The 20,382-nt window shown below is 39.8% G+C and overlaps 1 protein-coding gene and 2 long non-coding RNA genes across 3 annotated transcripts; 2 read left to right on the top strand and 1 right to left on the bottom strand.

Annotated features, from left to right (window-relative positions):
• Positions 1-638: 638 nt before the first annotated feature.
• LOC138975997 (B-cell CLL/lymphoma 7 protein family member A-like) lies at positions 639-20,313 on the top strand. The gene is made up of 7 exons (XM_070348790.1): positions 639-822; positions 11,717-11,775; positions 13,977-13,999; positions 14,804-14,912; positions 16,066-16,236; positions 16,977-17,045; positions 17,520-20,313. The coding sequence occupies exons 1-7, from the start codon at positions 731-733 to the stop codon at positions 17,600-17,602; spliced, it is 606 nt and encodes a 201-aa protein (XP_070204891.1). The 5' UTR covers positions 639-730; the 3' UTR covers positions 17,603-20,313.
• On the bottom strand, positions 3,633-5,750 carry LOC138975996 (uncharacterized). Its single transcript, XR_011458837.1, has 2 exons — positions 5,549-5,750; positions 3,633-5,000 (listed from the first exon to the last, which is right to left on the bottom strand). It is a non-coding gene; the product is annotated as an uncharacterized lncRNA (long non-coding RNA).
• Positions 5,796-8,470, top strand: LOC138975995 (uncharacterized). The gene is made up of 3 exons (XR_011458836.1): positions 5,796-5,978; positions 6,534-6,631; positions 7,334-8,470. It is a non-coding gene; the product is annotated as an uncharacterized lncRNA (long non-coding RNA).
• Positions 20,314-20,382: the final 69 nt, after the last annotated feature.

Here is a 20,382-nt window from a genome sequence, read left to right as displayed (position 1 = left end):
TCTTGGATCAGAGAGAATAAACATTATTTTACTTGAAAAGTCTGCTAACATCAAGTTATGTCACAGGCGCCTGTGCACGAACCCTTGTCACGCGTGCACTGACATGTCACTTGCAGATCCGTCCGTACAAAAGGCGCGCGAGTGTAGCAAGTATTTTTTTTTCTTTTCTTTTGTCCCTGCTTCAATAGACTTTGTGACTGAAGGTGTTTTGAGCAGAGTCTATTTACAACTGTTTCGTGAATTTCAATGTGTGACAATGATGTCGTTCTGAAATGAATATTAAAAGGCTTTTACTTGAAGCTGGCAATGGCACGTCAGAAAGGATGTGGTCCTCAGGCTGCTATGGTCATAATCTATGGAGATGCTGCACGAGAACGGAATTTCCCCAAGCTGCTTCTGCAGAATGATTATTATTCAGCTGGGGTGACTCGGTGCCACACCTCTATGAGCGGTTCCCTGCGTTCGCGCTCGTAAACACAACGCCCACATCCACTTGCGAATGAGGGGGGAATTCCGCAATGCACCAAACTCCAGTCTCAGGCGAGCCACTGAGCCAGCAAAGGTTACGTCCCTTGAAACCTCGCGATCGATTTTGTCGCGAGGCACACACGCAGTGCGTGCTTCAGCCTTGGGAGCATCCGGGCACTTGCGCCATAATCCGTCTATTTTCGCCTGCTGAGAACGGCACCTAGAGCTGAGCATTTGATTACAAAGCGTAACTTTCCTAGATATGCTGTCGCGGTCAGTCAGAGCCGAAACCCGGAGCCGGGCCAAGGAAGACATCAAGAGGGTGATCAATGCCATAGACAAAGTTCGCAAGTGGTGAGTACTCGGTCTGGGCTCGCTGTTTCCTTCTTGCGTCTGCTTTCTTCCATTTTTGTCGGGGTGGCGGCTGGGTCTTTGTTCTTGTTGTTTTCGTCGGCGATACTTCTGACGATCGTGTGCCATGCTTGTCTCTCCCAGTAGAGCGTGTAGCGGCATCGGCCGACACGTGCTTTTATTTACACCTTGTTTCAACTCAGTGGGTCGCGGGGAGAAGGAAGGGGGGTGATGTCAGTGGTTTTGTTGTGTATCACATTCTGGGTCAGACTGTCAGCTTTGCCACGAATGTGATGGCGGATTGCTTTCTCCCTTCGTGGTCTGTGTTACTGTTACTTACTGTTCACTCTTACAATATACTTTGTTTTAACACTCGAAAGCGTGTAGGATTGTGCAGGCCCATTTACTCTAATCGTTTTTCTCCTCATTAATTTTCATTTGTAATAATAGATGGTTTTTAAAAGCACTAAAGGCGTATTTATTTTAGCTCTGGGGTTCAAAATACGTGCCACTCCAAACATCACCGAACAGTAACAAACAAAAAAGCAACATTCTGTATGCAAACTTCGGAACTATCTTTCTCTCTCTTTTGCAGTCTCTCTTGAAATAATAATAACAGTATAATATAGTGTTCATTATTATAAAAACTTTGTTCTTAACAGATTCGTTTAAATCAATAAATCATTAAATGTCCAGGTCACTCATTGAATCCTGATTGATTCAGTGAATCACTGAACAAAATGTACGTAAATGTACAATTAAGAAACATAGCCATGCATGCTTGTGAAATCTGTATTCCTTTTAAAACTAAAGACAATAAACTAATGATTAATTGATTAACTACCAGCATCCTCCCCCCACTCGGCTTTAATTAATGATACTTGCTAGTATTTATAAAGGTTTCAAGTTTTTGCATTCGTAGTAGTACCTATTAAATTTGCAGTTCAAGACTTCTGGTCTGATTGTCTTCGCCCCTCCCCCCTTTTTTACTTTTAGGCAAAAAGAATGTGTTTTTTTACCTCTACAATGTTGTATTCCGGTTTTGGTCACTAGTTCAGTTGTGTGTGCGGTTGTTTGGTGGGTTTTTTATTTTTGGGGGGGGGATATTGAATAGGTTTTATTTCAGAACGTAAAAGGAAATTTGATCAGCCAGACTGATTCGTATCCGTAAGACGCAAACTTTTGTTTTTTTCCATTTCAGTTTCACTGGCTAAAATGGCAGGACAACTGTGTGGTACTTTTATCATGGAAGATGTTTGGTGGCCATAGCACTGCTCGAAGTCATACAAAGCAATTTTCTTAGTGACTGTATAAAGTTTATTAATATTATGTCTGTAGATCTTGAAGCTTGAAAAAGAAGTACACTGATAGACTGTCAGATTGTGCATGACTGACAAGAAGATAGAACTAGAAGGTTCAAGTTTGTGTTTTGTGATTCAAATGATGCCAGACACCTTTGACGAGTTGAAGCCAATATCACAGCACTCTTTGTATGCAAGGCATTTTATATGTAATTGTAGTTTCTATATATATTGAACTAGTACGTCACTACTAGTCACACACAGGTGTGAATTAAAACCCTTCTTTCACTATTGCAGTCATAGTCATCTTTTCTACCTTTATGATACTTTGCAACCTGCATGTGCATATAGATATATGTATGTATGCATGCTTCTGTCAAACAGAGACACACCCAGCCAGCACCCCGATATCGGTCCGATATCGGACCGATATCGGATACGATATCGGGTCGATATCGGATTCCGATATCGGACCGATATCGGATTGCAAATCGGGTCGATATCGGACCGATATCGGATTACGACATCGGACCGATATCGGTCCGATATTGACCCGATATCGACCCGATATAGAGAATCGGTATCGGCCTCATATCAGATCCCGATATCGGCGCGATATCAAATCCCAATGTCAGATTGCAAATTGGGTTGATACCGGGTCGATATCGGATTACAACATTGGTCCGATATTGGTCCGATATCGGTCCGATATCGGTACGATATAGAGAATCGATATCGGCTTAATATCGGATCCCGATATCAGATCCCAATATCAGATTGCAAATCGGGTCGATATCGGACCGATATTGGATTACGACATCGGACCAATATCGGTCCGATATCGGTCCGATATCGACCCGATATAGAGAATCGGTATCGGCCTCATATCAGATCCCGATATCGGCGCGATATCAAATCCCGATGTCAGATTGCAAATTGGGTTGATACCGGGTCGATATCGGATTACGACATTGGTCCGATATCGGTCCGATATCGGTCCAATATCGGTACGATATAGAGAATTGATATCGGCTTAATATCGGATCCCGATATCAGATCCCGATATCAGATTGCAAATCGGGTCGATATCATTTTGATATCGGATCCCGATATCGGACCGATATCGGATCCCGATATCGGACCGATATCGGATTGCAAATCGGGACGATATCGGGTCGATATCGGATTCCGACATTGGACTAATATTGGTCCGATATCGGTACGATATAGAGAATTGATATCGGCCTAACATCGGGAACCAATAATGGACCGATATCGGGAACCGATAAGGGTGGTGCCCTTCTATGGTGCCCTGGTGGTGCCCTTCCGTCAATTCCTTTAAGTTTCAGCTTTGCAACCATACTTCCCCCGGAACCTGAAAACTTTGGTTTCCTGGAAGCTGCCCGCAGAGTCGATGAAGCAAAACCAGCGAATAGTTGGCATTAATTATCTGATCATCTTTGAACCTCTGACTTTACTTCTTGACTAATGAAAACATGCTTCATGCTTGGCAATTGCTTTCGCACTTGTTCGTCTTTGACCTGCACTAAAACTTGCTGTAATCCGTAAATATTAGATTTCTGGCCCAAGAACAGAAGAAAATTTAAAAGGAGACAGAAATGATAAGATGAAGTAGTTGATAAACATTGTCACACAAGTACAAATGAAAGTGAGTCAAAGGCAGAATGAGAATAATTTAATAACCAACTGTATCATTGAAAACACATAAGTTACCAATGCAACATAAACAAATTACAACTATCAATTAAAATTCAACAGTTAATACAATTAATAACTGACCTTGTGATAAGATAACTCATCCACTGAAATGTCATCCACTCTGCTGCCAAAGGACGGGCTTGAACCCATGACTCACAGCACTGCAGAGCAGACCACTAACCAATGGGTCCCCACCGAATAATTATGGAGTGTCACGATTCATGTGACCCATCAAAGTCAAAGTATTTAATTCCATAAGGCGATAGCCCCCTTGGAATAGGGAAATAACAATAACTTCACAAAACGCATGAATCAAATGAACACAAAGGAGACGAGAAAATCGTCGCAAACGGATAACCAGTTATGAAATCAATTATAACTAAATAAGTCTTTCGATTTGCAACAAACAACGGACTGGTCACGCAACGGTTCTGTCCAGTCATGATAATCAAAACAAATGATTGTTACGCTCCAATTCTTCACAAGGGTGGAGAACGGGAAATGTTCAGACCATCTCTTTTATCCTCACGGTGCTTTCCTCGCTCATCCTCTGTAACATATCAGCTAGGTTAGACCATTGATGTTCTTTGTCTCCGTCATATCTGGCATCGTCTGTCACCTTCCGCCTATCAGCGTCACTCGCAACAACATCACTCCGCACCATACAGCCTGAATCTGACACTGTCAGCTGCGATTGAAAGTTGGAGACACACAACGTAGCACCACCGACGCACTTTTTCATGGCCGCCTTTGTCGAACTTCAAAAACGCAGTATCGCCATTGTTCAGTCGCCACAACAGTCGGTATTGAACGATGTCAGCCCATTCTCCGACATAATTGCACATAGCATTTGTTCCAAAACAGTAGGCCTAGGGAATCCTTGCAGAGGCATTATATCATATATATGTAGAGGCATTATATCATGTACAGGCAAAATAACACAAAATGAAGAGAGAGTGAATCCGAGAGGCGTGTTCCTTGCTGGCTGTCAGCACATTAGCACTAATTTTATTTACCATCTTCATCTTAGTCCTCGTCCTCTGTGTTGATCTTCGACATCCTCCCACCATGTAGACGATCCGACAATCCTGTCAACCACTTCGCAAGCACCTGTTCGAATTGCTTGTTGTCGGTTTGAATATGGCGCTTCCTCACGGCCAGCTGCAGTAAAAAGATTAACCGTTATGAGTATGACGCAACAAGATGATGATCATATAAAATGTTGACATTGTATGAACATGTTTGTGCTTTCATAAGGAGACATGCTGTCTGCAAAACCTCCCTCACCTTTCATTTGTTCTTCACCATTTCTTCCATCACTGGCAGATTTATTTGTCTACATTCAATGTGTGTGTGTGTGTGTGTGTGTGTGTGTGTGTGTGTGTGTGTGTGTGTGTGTGTGTGTGTGTGTAGACAGGTATTTTTTATAAATCTGAAAGAATAAAAACTGTTTATTATGCACAACAGAACCATAAAAGGATTCTTAGTTAAAATCACCATTTTATTTTTACAACAACAATAAAGAAAATCAGCAACCAACTAAACACACACAGTGACACAAACACACACAGTGACACACACACACACCTAAGAAACAAACACACTTTTTAGTCTCATATATTCCAAGAGAAAAAAATACATCAAGTCTCAATAATTAGCAAAACTATCTTCCAACGAATCCAAGTTCCATAGGCATAGGCGATACTCACTCAACGTTTTACGTGATGCATGATGATCGACTGTTTGGAACACTCTTGAAACCAGTCCAGTTCTGTCTTCCTCCTTCTGTCTTAGTATTGGACTGTCCAGTCAGGATCGTTTCTGATGTTGTATAACATAGTGCTCTAGCAACTGCCAGTTTTCAATCTTCCCAACGCATTTCGCCATTTGTTTACTCAGTAACTGCCGGACAAGTAATTCTGAGTGACCTCCCGTCGGGCCGCCAAGGGACAGTACTCTCGGACTTTTCTCTGTCGAATCGAACTCAAGAAAGTTTCTACTGTATTTTTACCGTTCACTCCTGCAACTTCAAAGCCAGTGTGTCTGCTGATATAAGATAACATGCTGCACTTCAGCATATATCAGGACTACACAATACAGATCTTATGACGCTGAGCGAATGGCAAATGGAACTTTCAGGTAATGTTACTTCACTGTGTGACTTGTGTTGTAAATTCATAATCATATTCATACATAAGTTCAGAATCCGTTGGCATTGTGATTGTTGACTTATTTTTGATAAGAGTCACCAATATCAAAGCAATATCATGCATAACGATTGGAAAGGTGAATTTATCTCTCTTTCTCTTTCTTTCCTGCCTTCTGTCTTTCTAGTTTCTTGCTCTGTCTGTCTTTCTCAGTTTCAGTCTCTCTGTCTGTTTCTCTCTCCCTGTCTGTCTATCTGTCTGTCTGTCTGTCTCTCTCTCTCTCTCTCTCTCTCTCTCTCTCTCTCTCTCTCTCTCTCTCTCATTGATATTTTATTTCTCTCTGTCAATCTGATAATTGCCACACATTTTCACACATTTGTTCAATCTCACAGCTTCTGGTCTAATCCATTACTGTACAGTAACATTTATAAGAGATCTCAAGAGAGTTATTTTCGAAAATCGTCTTTTCAAAGACACTTAAAACAAGTTTTGATTGACCACTGTTCTCTACTGTAATGCAACTCACACATCAATGCTTTCATTGCAGGGTGGGAGGAATTACCATGAGGATACCAGAAAGCATTCACAGGGATGTAAACTACAAGTTACAACCCTGACAAGTGACATTCTGGCTTTTGAGGCCAAGTAAGTGTGTGTGTGTGTGTGTGTGTGTGTGTGTGTGTGTGTGTGTGTGTGTGTGTGTGTGTGTGTGTGTGTGTGTGTGTTTGCAGGTAAAATCCACGTTAACGCTTGATGAATGTTCCAGCAGTCATATTATATTTATAACTGAAAATCATTTATGAGAGAAGGCAGTGTTGTTGTCAGGCTTCGGTCTGGGGTCATTAATACATGCTTATGACGCATTGTTCTAAATCTTGGCTGGTCGACCATCACATCAATTTCGACATAAAGAACTATAACAGGTCTTCTGACAGAACAATTTGTTGTAGCCGGGACATCTGGACCTATACATATTTTTAGTCCAGGTCCAACTGACATATTATTGCCTTACTCTTACTCAGTCTTAGTCTTGGAAAAAACTTTGGGAAGGTGTTCTGTGTGTGTTGGGGGGAGGGGGGGGGGTTGTTATCCATGCCAGGCAGCATTGACTAAGAGCATTTCATTCAAACACAGAAGAATGCTATCAAAGTTAGCATATATATACACACAAGTAAATTCAACAAATATTGGCATAATGCAAAGACAATGTAAACCTTATTTACCTTCAGTTCTATATTTAGTAAAGAGCATTAACAAAGAAGACATAATTATAGTGTTTACACTGAAGTTCTCAAATCACACTGAATTCTTTATGTTTTAAGATTGTTGCATTCTCTGTCTTTGCAGGTGTCATAGCATTTGGAGCAGATCTTCAAAGTCTCCTATTGCAGACATGCCATCGTCTGCACTGGTTGTATCAACAACTTTTTCCAAGGCTGGTGCTGCAGATTTAAAAAGTATATATCGTCTGCTGCAAACTCAACATTAACAACTTCTCTGTCTGCTCCTGCTTCGAATTCAACAATTCTTGTTGTCTGGTGCTGCTGCAAAGTGAATGACTTCTTCGTTTGCTGCTGCAGGTTTAACAAGTATATCGTCTGCTGCAAATTTAACAACTTCTTTGTCTGCAGATGACGCTACAAATTCAACAACTTCTGTGTCTGCTCCTGCTTCAAATTCAACAATTCTTTTTATCTGCTGCTGCAAAGTGAATGACTTCTTCCTCTGCTGGTGGTGTTGCAAATAACCTCATCTTTCCATACATGTCAACCCCTATCAGTGTTTTCCTGTATCACATTACCAAAAAACTGTATCATCAGGCCAAAAAACTGTACATAGCGCGCGGCACCGCGGTATTACCGCGTAAGGCAGAATTTGAAAGTTGTGTTTATGGTAGTGAGGTGCATGGTATAAAGATCAATCAATTTCATCATAAAATGCCAATCAATACTGATTTCACTGCTTCTGTTCTGATAATGAACTAAAATCAGTATTGATTTGAATTGTATGAAAAAGTGATGTGTATTGAATATGCTTTTTTATTATCATTTCATGATTTATCTATAAACTATAATGAACACAGGCAAAATCCATTCTTCACATTCCTGATTTTATGTCCAGTCCCGGATTTTCCCGAATAGTGCAAAAGTTTCCCGATTAAACATTTTTCGAGTATAGTTAAGAATGACTGGAGTGTATTTTCAAGCGCCTGTACTCGGCGTAGTTTCACTTCTGAAATCTCGTTTAGCGCGAGGCTTCGTCACACAAACGCTGTGATCAAAATCGAAACTAAACGAGAATAGGCGAGATTTGTGGCTAGCGCATGCGCTTCAGTCGAATGTGGATGAGAAGCAGAAGAAGAAGCAGCAGCAGACGACCACAAAATGAAGAAAACAACGGTCCAGCGCCCGAAAGTTCTTGTAAAATTTGAAAAGAGTTACAAACAAGAGTATGACTTCATCTCCGAATCGACAAGACGCGGCATACATTTCGCGTTTTGCACCAAGTGCCGCGAAGATATCAGCATCGGACATGGACTCGGAGGCCGGGGGGATATTGAAGCTCATTCAAGAACAGCAAAACATGAACGGAACCGTGATCGGAAACCGATCTCACGCTTTCGTCCAATCGGAATATTTCTCCCCCCCCTTTTTTTTTTACAAATGTCATTAAAATTTCCCGTATCAATGAAGTTTTTCCGTATCAATCCCCGTGATACGCCGTATCACTCGAAAATCACGAAAAATCCGTATCCGATACGGGAAATCCGTATCAGTTGGCAACTCTGTCTTTCCTTGTGTCTCTGGCATCATTCGGATACATGTACAAGATACCTAGCTGTGCGAAGACTATTTTTTTTAAACCCAAAAGATGGAATAGAATTGGTAAATTTCTAGGTACAGAACCTAAAAGTGGGATACATGTATCCAAACTCACTTCCAGAAACTTTAGAACTGATTCAACTTCCGACATTTTTATCATGGTTTTATGGTGTGTGTTTTTTTAAATGTACAGTATATATCATGGAAATGATGAATAAATGTTTAGAACATATTCTCACAACATATTTCTAATGGTTTTATTTATTTGTCTTTTGTTTTGTTTCATGTTAGCATGCACACTTCCTTCTTCTTCTTCTTCTGGATTCGTGGGATGAAACTCCCACGTACACTCGTGTTTTTGCACGAGTGGAATTTTACGTGTATGACCGTTTTTATCCCGCCATTAAGGCAGCCATACGCCGCTTTCGGAGGAAGCATGCTGGGTATTTTTGTGTTTCTATAACCCACCGAACTCTGACATGGATTACAGGATCTTTTCCGTGCGCACTTGGTCTTGCGAGATATCCGGTCAAATATGATATAGGACTTCTTGAATTTAAGTACATATATACATTACAACATCAGCAGACACAAACGACTAAGCTAAATTATCTTCAAATAAGAATAAAATTAAAAAACCAACCCAAAATAAAAATAAAATATTACTAATAAAATGTCTAATTATATTTTTTTGTGTGGTTCTTTTTATGTTTGCACTCAACATAAAAAACACACGTTTGAATAACTTGAATCTAACCATTATACAGTATTGTGCTTTTTATTTGGTAAAATTGACATTAGCCGTAAACGAAAATTAACTTTAATTTAACTTTATATTATGGTTTTGTTTTAATGAACGTTAATTTAATGTTAATTTAACGTTAAATTAACGTAAAAAGTGAACGTTTATTTTATGAGCAAACTTGGAATCCAATATCGGACCGATATCGGGCAGATATGGGATATCTTGGTCTGAGGGAAAAAAAAATTCTAATAAAAAGTTTAATTATAGTTTTATTTTGGTTCTTTGTATCGGACCTATATCCAATATTGGCCCAATGTCGTAATCCTATATCGACCCGATTTGAAATCCGATATCGGTCCCATATTGGGATCCGATATCGACCCGATATCGTATCCCGATATCGGTCCGATATCGGTCCGATATCGGGGTGCTGGCTGGATATCTCGGACCAAGATATCCGATATCTGCCTGATATCGGTCGGATATTGGATTCCAAGTTTGCTCATCGGATTAACGTTAAATTAACGTCAACTTTATTGGCCCAATGTCGGAATCCAATATCGGTCCGATATCGACCCGATATCGTATCCGATATTGGTCTGATATCGGGCCAATATTGGTGTGATGGATGGGATTGTATTGGCGATGATGTGAAAACTTGGAATCCAATATCGGACCGATATCAGAATATCTTGGTCTGAGGAAAAAATAAAAAATCGCAATAAAAAGTTTAATTATAGTTTTATTTTGGTTCTTTTCATTTTCACACTCAACGTAAAAAAACACATGTTTAAATAATGTGAATCTAACCATTATATTATGCTTTTTATTTGGTAAAACTGACATTAGCCGTAAACATAAAATTAACTTTAATTTAACGTTATATCCGATATCGGTCCGATATCGGTCCGATATCGGATTCCAAGTTTGCTCATCAGATTAACATTAAATTAATGTTAACCTAATTAACGTAAAAAGTTAACATTAATTTAATGTTAATCTGATGAGCAAACTTGGAATCCGATATCGGTCCGATATCGGTCCGATATCGGATTCCAAGTTTGCTCATCAGATTATCATTAAATTAATGTTAACTTAATTAACGTAAAAAGTTAACATCAATTTAACGTTAATCTGATGAGCAAACTTGGAATCCAATATCGGACCGATATCGGACCGATATCGGATATCTTGGTCCGAGATATCCGGTCAAATCCGATATCGGTCCGATATCGGATTCCAAGTTTGCTCATCAGATTATCATTAAATTAATGTTAACTTAATTAACGTAAAAAGTTAACATTAATTTAATGTTAATCTGATGAGCAAACTTGGAATCCGATATCGGTCCGATATCGGTCCGATATCGGATTCCAAGTTTGCTCATCAGATTATCATTAAATTAATGTTAACTTAATTAACGTAAAAAGTTAACATTAATTTAACGTTAGTCTGATGAGCAAACTTGGAATCCAATATCGGACCGATATCGGACCGATATCGGATATCTTGGTCCGAGATATCCGGTCAAATCCGATATCGGACCGATATCGACCCGATATCGTGTGCTGACTGGGACAGCTGTTCTTTCCCTCTGATAGAAGTTATACGCCCGATGTTGAGAGAGAAAAAGAGAATGAGCAATCTCACTCATTCTCAGTGACTGGGAACGCTTTTGACTTTTCCCCTGCTTAGACTGCAGTTTATTTTTGGCTCCGAGCCAAGCACAGTGTGGCTGAGAGTGGGAAAGAGAAAAGATGGGAATTACCCATTTTTTTTACTGTGATTGTCCCCTTTACTTTGAACCAACTGCAGAGCTAGCTCCAGCGTGCGCTGAAAAGTTTGCGGGTCGAGGACAGGGCAGCTATTTATAGACTCGCTGGGGGAGTTGCTGTACAGTATTGATTTTCCACCCAGTCCACAGGCCCTTGAGGTTTTATCACAGCCAGTTTTCTTTCTATCGGTGACACTGTACCTTGTTTGTGGAGTGTGTCCCTTGCCTTCTTTGAAAGTGCATGACGGCCTCTTGTGACTGTGAATAAGTGGTAGACTGTTGTGTTGCTTTTTACTTTTATAAGAGGGTATTGCCAGATGTGTATTTGTTGTAGTCAGTGTGATTTACGGGATATTTAAGTGTGTTCTTCCTCTGTGTTTAAATTACAGGGAGAAGAAATGGGTGACTATCGGAGATTCTTCCATGAAAATCTTCAAATGGGTTCCAGGTGGGTCTTCTTGTTGTTTGAACATATTTTAGCTTTTCCCTTGCAAGTGAGATATGATATAATGCACTATTGCAGTACTAAATTGTTTACCGTTTTCTGTTCACAAATAACAAATAGTCTGTTGTTGTTTTTAAAAGAAAAATCTGTTCCATGGCACTTATTGACTTTTAAGTTTTTCTTGCACGTAGATTTCTAGTTATCAGAACTGAGGTTTTTCAATGACACAAAAGCTCAGTTTTATTTGCCTGATATGGTCAAAATTTTTGTTCCGACTCTCATTGATTATTACAAATATGACTATCACTTGTGACTTGACTTGCTAATAAATCAAAATTGTGCATCAGCTTTTTAAGCCAGGTGAATATTATGTAGAGGTTACACGCCGAGTCTCAGTGATTATTAAAAATAATGGTCGAAGTTAGCGGATCATGAAAAATGCGAGCTTTAGCAAGCTTTTTCATGACCGCGAACTGAGACCATTATTTTTTTATAATCACTGAGACGAGGTGTGTAACCTCTTTATTCCTCCTTTCTTCAGTTATTCAAAGAAAAGAGGAGGTTTTTTGCGAAAGTTTGATCGAATCCTATTCACTCAACCAGTCAACCTGCGCAGGCGATCGATTAATGCGCGGTTGTATAGTTCCGTGCAAATCATTCCATTCTGTTAACACTTCTTGTCAGTTTTCCTATTTTGGACTAAAATCAAGTACACAGATATGCTGTTATTCTGCTGTGGCGGCAAAGGCAGATATTGTGTGTTCTGTATATGTTTTGGTATCGCTTAGGATAATGTTCTTTCGTACCCCCCGCGGGTTAGGGGGAGTCCCATATTGGTTGGGACTAGAAAGAATTTACCCGATGCTACCCAGCATGTCGTAAGAGGCGACTAACGGTTCTGTTTCTTCTCTTCTTTTGTCTTATTTCTGCCTTACCAGTCCTTTCACCTATATTTCCTTCCAAGAAAACTCTCCCTACTATTCCCTGCAGTTTTCCAATTCTTTTCTTGTTGTCTTATTTCTACCTGACTGGATCCATCACCTTTATTTCACTTACCAAAAGTCTTCTTTTCCACATCCTTATTTCTCTGCACCCCGCATGTCGTAAGAGGCGACTAACGGATTCTGTTTCTCCTTTTACCCTTGTTAAGTGTTTCTTGTGTAGAATATGTGGTCAATGTTTGTAAGGATTTTGGTCGGGCGGTGTGTGGGGTTGGGTCCTTTGTGCTGGAGACTTGCATTCTCCCAGTAAGGTGATATATTGTACTACGTTGCTAGCCCCTGGAGCAATTTTTTGATTAGTGCTTTTGTGAACAAGAAACAATTGACAAGTGGCTCTGTCCCATCTCCCCCCTTTCCCTTATCCCATCTCCCCCTTTCCCTCGTCGCGATATAACCTTCGTGGTTGAAAACGACGTTAAACACCAAATAAAGAAAGAAAGAATGTTCTTTCGTCAAATGGGACTAGCAGACGAACTTTTGCACCCGTGTTCCAACGTTAAAAACTGTATGAAGTTCAGTTTTCTGGGGAAAATAGTGTATGAAACCGCTTTATGTTGTTTAAATTGATGAGATGTGTGCATTTGGTTGCGTGTGATCTGTTTATTAAATGAAATATTGTTGAAAACTGACTGTCGGATTGCAGTCTGTTGTCGAAGAAACTGAGTGAAAAGAAGGGGAACTACTCTTGTCGCTAGACAAAGTATGAGTTACTTGCCTTGCGGGAAATTGCTTGTGATGAACGTTTGAGCACGGCAAATCTAGATTCAGAAAACAACCGAACTCATGGATTTTATATGAAGATTCATGTGTTCAGGCCTGTAGTTGTTAATTTAAATGCGGTATATTTGTATTTTTTGCTCCAGAGATGTATACTTCGTACGTTAGAGCGTTCGGAACTTTTCAGTCGCAAAAAGTAGTACCGAAACAGAACAACTTCTCAACCCATTGCACTATCGAGGATTCAGGCTGTTGCTGGGTCGTTATTTGTTTGGTTGCTGGGTCATTATCGAAAAATAACTACCCCTACAAGTTTACAGAGGTAAAGAAGCAGAGGGGGGAATAAAAAGTGTTTATGTTACTGACACTGTGTTAATGTTAGCATTACATGTGCTACAACTAGCATGAAGAAATAGGTTTTGGTGTGGGTGTACAAATAGCCAATACGTGATGAGCATTGACATAAATTCATCTTTCTTCTTTCAGTCACCAGCTCGGAACCAGCTTTGGTGAGTTGTGGTGTTTTTTCTCCCCCAACGGCTTTACTTTCTGGATAAAAACAGTAGTTGATGTACTGAATGGTAATAAAAACAAAACTAAAATGTAATATATGGCTTGAACTTTTCTGTGCAAGGTTTTCAGTTGATTGGTTGTTCTCTCATCAATTGATGTTCGGTTGAGCTATTCGTCTTAAACTTAAAGACAAGTTATCCTGTTGTTTGGTAAAACCATCCTGATGATATCAGAGTTTTGCGTAAAAGTTGTAAACTAGATCTACACATTTCCAAACGCAAGACTGAAGAGTAAGAACACATACTTTTGAACTGGCATACACATTCTTTGGAATTCAAAAGGGGGACACTGTTTTGAACATACAGTAATATTCACATACAGTGGAATCCAGCTATAACGAACCTGGGTATAACGAAATCCCTCTTATAACAAACTGCCATTGATTTCCCGGCAGACAGCCTTCTATTTCTTACTTGTTACTTTCCGGCTACATCGAACCTTTTGAACTCATTTGCATAACGAACCCCTCTTTTAACAAACACGTTTTCATCGCCCCAGAGCCGCTTTGTCTCTAAAAGTCACAAGGCTACAACGATCTGCCTGTGAGGCGAGATCAAAGGCAGGTCCATTGTGATAGCTGGGTGGCCTTGTTTATAGACACTGACCTTCTTCCCAGGGGTCATTGACCCGGTTTTAGCTATGAGAGGTGGTTCCCCTTTCGTATGAGAGAGGAAACACTTCTGTAGCCTCTTTGTCAAGTGTAAGAGAATAGTGGTTTACATGAAGATTTTGTGTTGCAGCCGCGAGTTGGTATGAGAACAGGCCCAGTCAAACACACCCGAGGAGGAAAGAAGGGTGCTCTTGACAACAAGGAGAATGTAACCAAAGAATGTTCTACATCTAGCAATGGTAATTTGGTTTGTATTTGTGTGTGTTTAAAGGCACAGTAAGCCTCCCGTAAACCATCACAGAGCTCCCCGAGCGTCTAAATACAGTACAAGCATACTTCCATTTGAACGCTCACCGAACGGGAACATCCTGGCTGCTTTCTGTCGAGCGTGAGACATTTTCCAAGAATTTATTTTCGTAGACTTGTTCCGTTAACAACAACGGCGCCTCGTTTTTGCGCTAGACCTAACTTTTAAAATCTAAATAATAAATTGACAGCTTGTTACACAAACATTCTTTAATCATAAAAGAATTCGTTTTTCATCAAGACAAGATCAGAACAATTCGAAGTTGTGAAAGTTTTAAAAAAAGAAAAGCCCGGAAGCAGGGTCACGCAAGGGTCGTAGCAGACGACGGCCGGTTTATCAGTGCAAATCGCCGTTCCTCTCAACAGTCAAAAGCCATCGCTAGAGTTCTTGTGAACCACAGCCATTGTTTCGTGCATAAAAAAAACGTGCTATTGTAGATAAGCTCACGTCGAGTCGCATTCAAATGACTAACTATGACGACTGCATTGTGAAAAGGGAAAACTGGATCACACGGGTTCACGATGGCTCAGGGGTAAGATAAACCACGCAAAAATAAATTCTTTGAAAATTGTTCGCTCTTTACGGAGGGCACCTAGGATGTTCTCAATTGGTGAGTGTTTAAATGAAAGGGTGTTTGTACTGTGTGTAAAAGCCTGACCGTATCTGTGATGGTTTACGGGAGGCTTACTCTGCCTTTAAGATTGTGATGGAACATATCGTCGGGAAATGAAATTCTGAAAACCAGGAAGTAACATTTTAAATTTTAATCAAATATGAAATAATTTGAAAAGTACAGTAAACTCGTTTGTTCTCCTTTTACGTTTTCTTTGTTTGTTTGTTTTTTGCCTACAGCCTTTAGTGCAAAAAAGTGCATTTTCAGATTCATATCTTGCATGCATGATTAGTCTGAAGGTTTTTCTCGCTCTGTGAGTGTGATTGTCAATAGTTTGCAGGTTTTTTTTGTTGCTGAAAGTATGGTTGTCTTTCCTGTTGCGAAGAATATTCTTTCACTTCAGTTATTGCATTTGCAGGTGTATACAAATAAAATGTTCACATTAAATTTACATTCACTTTGGTCTTGACAGGTTCGGCAGTGTACACTGAAGAGAACACTCAGGCCTCCACTGGGTCCTTTGGCAGTAACAGTGAAAACCTGAATGAGGATTCCAACATGTCATTCCCAGAGAATTCCGAGTCCAACACCGTTCCAGAATACTCTCAAGACTCCAATGATGCTGACCCAGAAATGAGAGTCGGTCAGTGGATGTGACCTTGTTTTACAGTGGAACCCCCATTTTAAGACCCCCCAATTCAACACTCCCTCCTTTTTAAGACCTTGTTTTCTCAAACTCTGTTGATAACCTCTGTAAAATTAACCCCATTTTTACACTTACTCCTTTTTAACCTTTAGGCTGGTTGTCGCGACATATATCGCGCTACTTTACGTATACTGTCACCTGGTTGTCACGGCATATGTCGGGCTACTGGCTCAGTCTGTTTGGTCGGTTTCGATTACCTCCCATGGATGCGAAAACCTATGACCGTTTTTCTTTATTTTTCTCTCTGTTAATTCACCAGTGGCTTTGTAACGTGTGTTACAGAATTGCACCAGTGTAAGGGGACCTGATTTTCATGGATTTTAGGAGGTCTTAAAAGGGGGTTCCACTGTACTGAGTTTAGTTTTAGATTTTTTCATGAATGGATGATTGCACATTCTGTAAAACTGTGCAATAGACTTAGATTCCTACAGTCATTTTTATTTTTGACATCCATCATTGTTTGCAGTGGGATGTCAAAGTGAAGGTGCAGTGAATATGCATGTACATGTTAATTATTTCTTGTTCATGCCTTGTAGATTCTAAAATTAAAACCTCAAAAATTAAACAAATTAATGGAAAGGCTACCCAGTGCATTTGTAAATTTTATGCTCAGTTGTGTTAGTTTTGCCAATTTTATATTTCTCTTGTCAGTAACGTTACATTTCTTTTCATGACAGCTATGAGCATGGTGAGAGAGGAGCAGGAGAAGCGCTTAAAACGTGACAGCCCGAGCGAAGAAACCAATGGTGAGTTTTAAGCTTCTTCTCGTAAAAGGCCCACTCTTCCTCGTTTGCCTCACTGTCTCAGATGTGGCCAAGCTTTTACATTGTAAAGACCATCCCTCCACTGGGCCACATAACAAAAGTCAACACCCTGACTGCTTGCTGTTGCGAGTTGAATTTTTGTGGATGAATTATTTTCCGGAGTTTGTTCTTAAAAAATACCACTGTGCTCAGATAGCACCCAGACTCTTCATTTTTGTTATGTGACCAAGTGGTGCGGCGGTCGTATTTCGTGTTAAAGCCTGACTGGATCTGAGACGGTGGGGCAGAATGGGCCTTTTACAGCGTATGTCAAGAGCTGAATAATATTTTGGTTTTGTTTAGATTTGTTAGTTCAGTGCCCACCAGTCGAAGAAGGAATTCTCTGGATAAGAGTGTGTGTTGCTTTTAAAAGTGTAGACATACATGATTTCATAAATACAATACTTTTATTTTCAGACTCGGGGCCACCAGTGCTGGAAGCAGAAACATCACTTGATCAGGACGGACCTCCATCCAAGAAGCACAAAACAGAGAGTTGAGGCGGAGTGGTAGACTTAACCATGCTAGATAGGAACAACCGTCGGCGATTCTCCTTTGTGTTTTTCGTGGAACATTGCGACTGAATCCTCCCCCCTTACCCGATTCATTATCAACCAAGGGCGTTAACTGATCAGGGTGCTTTTAGATTTATTGATTCTGATTGTGATATTTGGACATGTATGGTACAAGCAATTTTAGGTTTTTAACTTGAAGTAGAAGATACAGGTGTTCAGTTTGCGGTACATCTAACTAAGGAGGACTAACGATCCAAAGCAGCCCTGAAAGTGGCAAGCATTTTACTCGCCATGGCGAGTAGAAACATGTAACTGGCAAGTAGAAATGTTCATCTACTCGCCAAATGCGAGTAAAGTTGCTGAAACAAATTGTTGGTTTGGCTAGTAAATTTGCTCTCTGGCTATTACATTTTCAGAATCACTAGCCAAAGGCTAGTGCACCATTTTTGGGACTTTCAGGCCTGTAAAGTGTGTGATTCTTTATCTTGTGCTTGTCACAGCTTCAGCTGTAGAGCTTTACATTTCAATCAGTAATCTGACAGGATTTAGGTTGTACAGCTGAGTGTATGGTTTGCTTGCAGGACAAACTGTGAATTGCTGAACATGTTTTTGTAAATAATTATGTGCATGTTGAAAATTACAAACCTTGAGCGGATAAAGTTAGTGTGAGATTAAGGAATACGCATGTGAGGCACACAAACTTTCTCTGTTCAGTGTGTGCATGTTTATGTGTCTGTTGGTTTTGCATGGATGACTTGGAATAGGAATCATCTCGTGTAAGATGTTTTATTTAGCCTTATTGAGAGCATCAATTTATACACACAAAGGAGTATTGACTAATATTTTTGCGAATTTAGTGGAAATGGCCAAAGACAGTCATTATGGCTGCTGTTTAAGTTTACAAAAGGCATTGTATGTGGGAAGAAAGTCTGTTTATATACTGAGTTATTGAGGGTGTGAAATGTGTATAAGTGGACTGCAGACATAAACCTCTATGTTAGAGCAATTGGATGTGGCGTTTGAAGACACTTCATTGACAGTGGATTGTTAGGTTTAACTTCCAATTCCAGATACATGTACAAGTTTGGTTTTGTTCCATTACATGTGTGCTTAAATTAGTTACAGAAAGGGACATTAAGTTCGTACAGTTGTGCATGGCCATTCTGAATTGGTGTGTATGTGTGTGAGAGAGGGAGAATTCAGTCTCACGTTATCAGTGTTATTTCACTGAATCCAGATGTACAACATAGTTGGTTAGACAAGCAGACAACATTGAATTTAGCAAGGACCCAAGATATAATGATGAATGAGCTCTTTTGATTGATTGCTAACCTTTTTTTTTTTTTGATTGAGGTAGTACGCGGGGAATCGATTTTCTTTAGTGTGGAAAAAAGATGTAAGACTATCTGCACAAAATAGCACCCTTCCCGGCTATGTGTAATGTCCGAACATCTACTTCAGAAACACAAATATATCATTGTGGCATTATCGGTTGTGTTTTGCTTAAAATAATTGCAGTTGCCCTTTGTCGGTGTAATGGTATTGTTTTGTAAGGTAACATTCCATTTGTGTAGAGGATGAAAAGTAAGTAAATGCTAACTGTTATTTCTGTGGAGGAAGAATGAATTGAAGCCTGGGCGAGTTTTCATGTTTGCCGCATGGTAACATCTTCAGACAGAACTGCTTTTAATCGCAGAGAGAGAATGGAGCTTTGGTATTGTTTGTTTAAATGATATTTTTTATATGGAGGCACACATGCCTCACATATATGTGCAAGATTTGGTGTATGGTATTGTGAGATCAGTAGTATGTCATCTTGTGTCTTACAAAAATGTATATAACCTGGTTTTGTAAAGTGTGAAAATCCGTGTGTCTGATTGTTTTAAATGGCTAGAAAGACAGTTGTAGTTGTTTTACTTTCACACAGCATTGGAAATGGAGCATAGAAACAAAGGTCTGGATTTTTTAAACGGATTGAGATAAGCCGTACGGTTTTGTGAGGCATGTTGCTGCAATGCACATCTTTTTGTTTTGATGAATTGAGTAACTTGTGGGTGTTTTTTTAGTTTTTTTTTAATGACTGTAACTTTGAAAAGACAAGATGAGAGTGTTAACTGTTGTGTCTCATGGCTTACCTAAATGTTTGTGTCTGTGCATTACTTCATTCATGAAGGTTTTATGCTGCGATGGGCAGCCACATTTTTACCATGTTTGTGCCTCAAGTAGAAAGCTTTTCATCGTGGGAATTGTCAAAATCAAAATTGCTGTTTGAAACTATCAAGAGGCCGCAAATATCATATCTAATATCACTGTTTTCAAGATGTTTTATCACAGTGAATGAATTGCATTTGACATTGATTTTTACCAGTTATCTTGCAGAGGAGGCGAGAGTTAATTTTGTTTACATTGAACTCAAAGAGAAGCACATACGATGTGCACCATGTTCTTTTCTGAAAACTGGACTTTCTCATGTTTTTTCTGTACATTTGCTTATGCTCGCCATTGCAAGTCAGACCTCGGTTTCAGCAGATCGGAAGTTTTTTTTAAAAAACAAATGATCTTCTATAGCAACTAACTGGTAGTTATTTCTGTGCTCTGTGGTACTTTCAAACAGACCGTTTTCAAGGGATGAATATGAAATCTTGCCTCGCACTATGTCTGAATGATCTTGCTCAATAAAGTTGTGTGCAAAATCATTTCTCTAGCTTGCTTGATTATGTGTACAAATGATCCTCTAATGATACCATTGTTATGCGCGCGTGTGA

The sequence above is a fragment of the Littorina saxatilis genome, linkage group LG9, assembly GCF_037325665.1.
Source record: "Littorina saxatilis isolate snail1 linkage group LG9, US_GU_Lsax_2.0, whole genome shotgun sequence".
Lineage (NCBI taxonomy): Eukaryota > Metazoa > Mollusca > Gastropoda > Littorinimorpha > Littorinidae > Littorina > Littorina saxatilis.
This window is presented reverse-complemented; position numbering and strand designations above follow the sequence as displayed.